This window comes from Cnephaeus nilssonii (genome assembly GCF_951640355.1).
Source record: "Cnephaeus nilssonii genome assembly, chromosome: 5".
Lineage (NCBI taxonomy): Eukaryota > Metazoa > Chordata > Mammalia > Chiroptera > Vespertilionidae > Cnephaeus > Cnephaeus nilssonii.
Window position 1 is genome coordinate 32,871,311 of NC_137076.1, and position 3,591 is coordinate 32,874,901.

Sequence of the window (3,591 nt, forward strand, 5' to 3'; positions counted from 1 at the left end):
AGTAAAAGTCTCATTTTTTGCCATACTTCTGTCTCCAAGTCCGTTATTTGAATTCAGACGGGTGAGCATTTCTCACGTATGGAAAGTAACCTCACAGGGTGATGTGATCATAAATCCCCAACGGGGCAGGTCATGGCCATGGCGGGGAGTCACGCCCCAGGCATATACCTTCTTTAGTAAATGGTACCATTGCCTTAAGCAAGCCCTGCCCATTGCGCTGTGCGCCTTTGAAATAACCTCCCTCACGAGAGCACAGAAGGTTAACCATCCCGTAATCCCATTCCTACCTTGCTTCCCCCACCTCCTGGCAGTCCCTCCTCCTGTCAGATGCAGAGAACAAACCGCAGAACTGCCGTTGGGAGCATCTGAGACCGTGCTCCCTGGGGAGTTGTCTGTGTGGCTCTAATCAGCTCACACAAGTTCTCTGCAGGTTTGGACGTTTCTTCCATCGACAGGTTCACAGAGTTAATCAGCAGAGCGTGGATCAGGAGCCCTGGTCCATCTGCCCTGAAGACGGGGGAGGGGAGACCTCAGGTAGAGGACCATCCTGGGCAGAGAGTCCCTTGCCCTCGGCCTCTGTGCTCTAGCCTCCAGCATCCTCTTCTGTCTCCCTAGAGCGGTGGGCAGCTTGGTGGTGTGGGCCGAGGAAAAATAATTTTCCTTCTACCCTTCTCTCTCTCTCTCTCTCTCTCTCTCTGGCAATTATGGCATATGTGCCTTTTATTTTATTTAAATATATTTTTATTGATTTCAAAGAGGAAAGGAGAGGAAGAGAGAGATAGAAACATCAATGATGAGAGAGAATGATTGATTGGCTGCCTCCTGCACACCCGCTACTGGGAATGGAGCCTGCAGACCGGGCCTGTGCCCTGACCAGGAATCAAACCATGACCTCCTGGCTCATAGGTTGATGCTCAACCACTGAGCTACTCCGGCCAGACTCCTCCTACCCTTCTAAATTCTTCTGGCTGGACTCAAAATCAAATTGATCTGAGACAGATTAACAGGAGAAAATGATGTATTTACATACAAATTTACCCAAAAGGAAAAAAAACAAACACTAAAATTTACCAAAAACACTTTACACATATACATACAGATAAAGATTTATTACATACACATACATCCGTGGAGATCAGAGAGGAGAGTGTCCATCTCAGCCCAACACGCGACGGCCCGATTCTCCAGCGCATCCGGGTACTCTAGACCAGGCCCTGCCCCTGGGCTTTCCAGGCTAGGACCCCGCCCTCCCATCCCAGCATTGCCGGCCAGGTGAGAGCTCCATGCAATGAGGACCTGGAGTGGCCAGCACAGTAGCCTCTAGCCAGGCAGGGGCCCCGGAGGCCCCGGGGGGTGCATGGCCTGGGTGCCTGCCCCCTGCAGGCCCTGCGTCTTGGAGAAAGGCCTTCGCTGGGGCTGACTCAGGCATTGCCTTGGCAGGTGCTGGCCCTGGCCAGGCAGCAGAACAAGGGGGGGTTGAGGGGGGGGAGACTCGCCCTGGGACATTGCCTGCACCCATGGCTTCATGACCCACATGGGCAAGATGAACCTGGTCCTCCAGGTCCTCTCAGCCCTCTCCTGCCTGCCTCTGCAGGCCACCAGCCTCAGCCTCCATCCCAAATCCCAGAAAGAGATTCCTTAGTCTTTCCTCCCAGGCCAGATTCCTCCTTACCCCTGAGTCCCAGAATGACACTCGAATTTCTGATCGGCTAGAGATCACCCCTCCCCAGAGCCCTTTCTGGGCTTGCTCAGGCCTCTTGTTAGGTCTGTGCGCCGCCTGGTGGCCATGGAGAGAATGTCCACGCCCCTCTCCTGACTGAGCCTCCTCTCAGGTACAGGAATGGTTAAGTCAGACCCCTAAAAAGGGGGCTTATCGTGACAAATTTGCACTTAACTGGTTTTACATATGAGGAAACTGAATATCAGAGAGGGTGAGTGACTTGCTTAGGGTCACACAGCCAGTCAGCAACAGAGCTGGGCACAGACTCAGGAGTCCGACACCAGCCCTGTGCTGGGATCCTGTCCAAGCCAGCCAGCCCTCGGTGCCCCCAGGGGCCTGCCAGGAGTCTAGGGGCCTGACAGGAGTGCCACATGTTCACGCCTTAGCAGGGCTCCTACTGTCACCTGACAGGTCCTGCCCCCCTGGGATAACCTCCTCGCGCCCAGCTATTTCCTCATTTGCTCAGGCTGACAATTTCCACCTCGTAGAAAACGTTCCGGTCGTGAGATCAGTCACGGCAGTAATTGACCCTGATTGCTAATTAGCGAGGATGAGCTCCAGCAGTTGATTTCGCCAAGCTCTGTTCTCAGGGTCCGTGGAACGAGCTTGTTTGTTGGAGTCCCACAGATGTGGATTCTCATCCCCATCCCCCACCCCCACCCCCATGTTTGCGTGACCTGGAGCGAGTGGCTTCAAGCCCCTGAGCTTTGATCTCCTCCCTGTGAAATGAAGAGAGACCGTTTCTACCTCCCAGGGCCGCCATGATAGTCTCAGGACAGATCCCATCTTGCACGGGGCAGGAACTGAATAGATGTTACTTCCCCTGGCCCTTCCTGTCCAGTTCTCTTCTTTGCCCAAGTCCCCCCAGGATGAGAGTAAGTGGCGAATTTGAACTCCATCCAGCCAAGCCCAGCAGCCCCCGCAGGAGCAGGCCCTGCACAGCTGGTGACTCTCCACATCTCTGCAAGGAATCCCACCTTCCTCGTCCAGGCCAGGTGTGGGGAAGTGCAGTAGTGGTGGCCAGGAGACCTGAACGCTAGTCCCAGCTCTGCCAGTGACCTTGGGCAAACCCCTTCTCTTCCCTGCTCCTTATTCCCTTTCCCTGTGAAAAGGAAGGGCTACACGGAATGTTCGCAAAGCTCCAGCTCTGCCCCTAGCCCCTTTGGCTGCTTGCAGTGGGAGGTGGCGGGAGCTGGCCACAGGCTGGGACAGACATGCTCACACTCACAGGGAGCCAGCCACCGGGCAGGGCTGGGCGATGGCCCCCCTCCTCGGAGCCTATGCTGGTCTCTTGCAGGTGGACCCGGAGAAGAAGCCGGTGACTGTGGAGGCTGGCATCCTCCTGGCTGACCTGCACCCGCAGCTGGATAAGCGTGGCCTGGCCTTGTCCCAGTAAGAGCCACCTCCTCCATTCCTGGGTGGGCCAGTGCTCCCAGCACCCCTGCCCTGGCCACGGCCGGACACTCGGGATCTGGCAGGTTCAGTGACTTTTACGTGGGAATAGAAAGAAACAGGCCAGGGACGAGCTAAGCACTCAACAACAGCCTTGCACGGGGGGGGGGGGGGGGGGGGGGGGGACCGTGGATTAAGCTCCCCTGCAGGGGCTCATCTTCACCACGGGCCACGTGGCCTCTGGTCACTGGAGTGTCACGCTGAGCCGGGGGCCGGTTGATGCATCCTGGCTCCACCTCTGTTGTCCGTGTGGCCCAAGTCTCTTCCCCTCTGGCTATGGCAGTTTGCCGCCCTGGAATATGGGGGTGATCACGACAACCATGCCCGTGGGGTGCTTAGGAGAGTGTACACAGTCAGTGCTCAGTGTTCGTAACGGGCTTGGGGCGTGAGACAAGGCTCTTTCCAGAGCCCTCACCCTG

The 3,591-nt window shown here is 56.4% G+C and overlaps 1 protein-coding gene across 1 annotated transcript; it reads left to right on the forward strand.

The window, feature by feature from the left end:
* Positions 1-704: 704 nt before the first annotated feature.
* LOC307100256 (L-gulonolactone oxidase-like) lies at positions 705-3,263 on the forward strand (the record flags this gene model as incomplete). The annotated part of the gene is given in 4 exon segments (XM_079772648.1): positions 705-713; positions 1,318-1,478; positions 1,480-1,561; positions 3,018-3,263. Coding segments are annotated over 4 exon segments (351 nt in total). The 3' UTR covers positions 3,117-3,263.
* Positions 3,264-3,591: the final 328 nt, after the last annotated feature.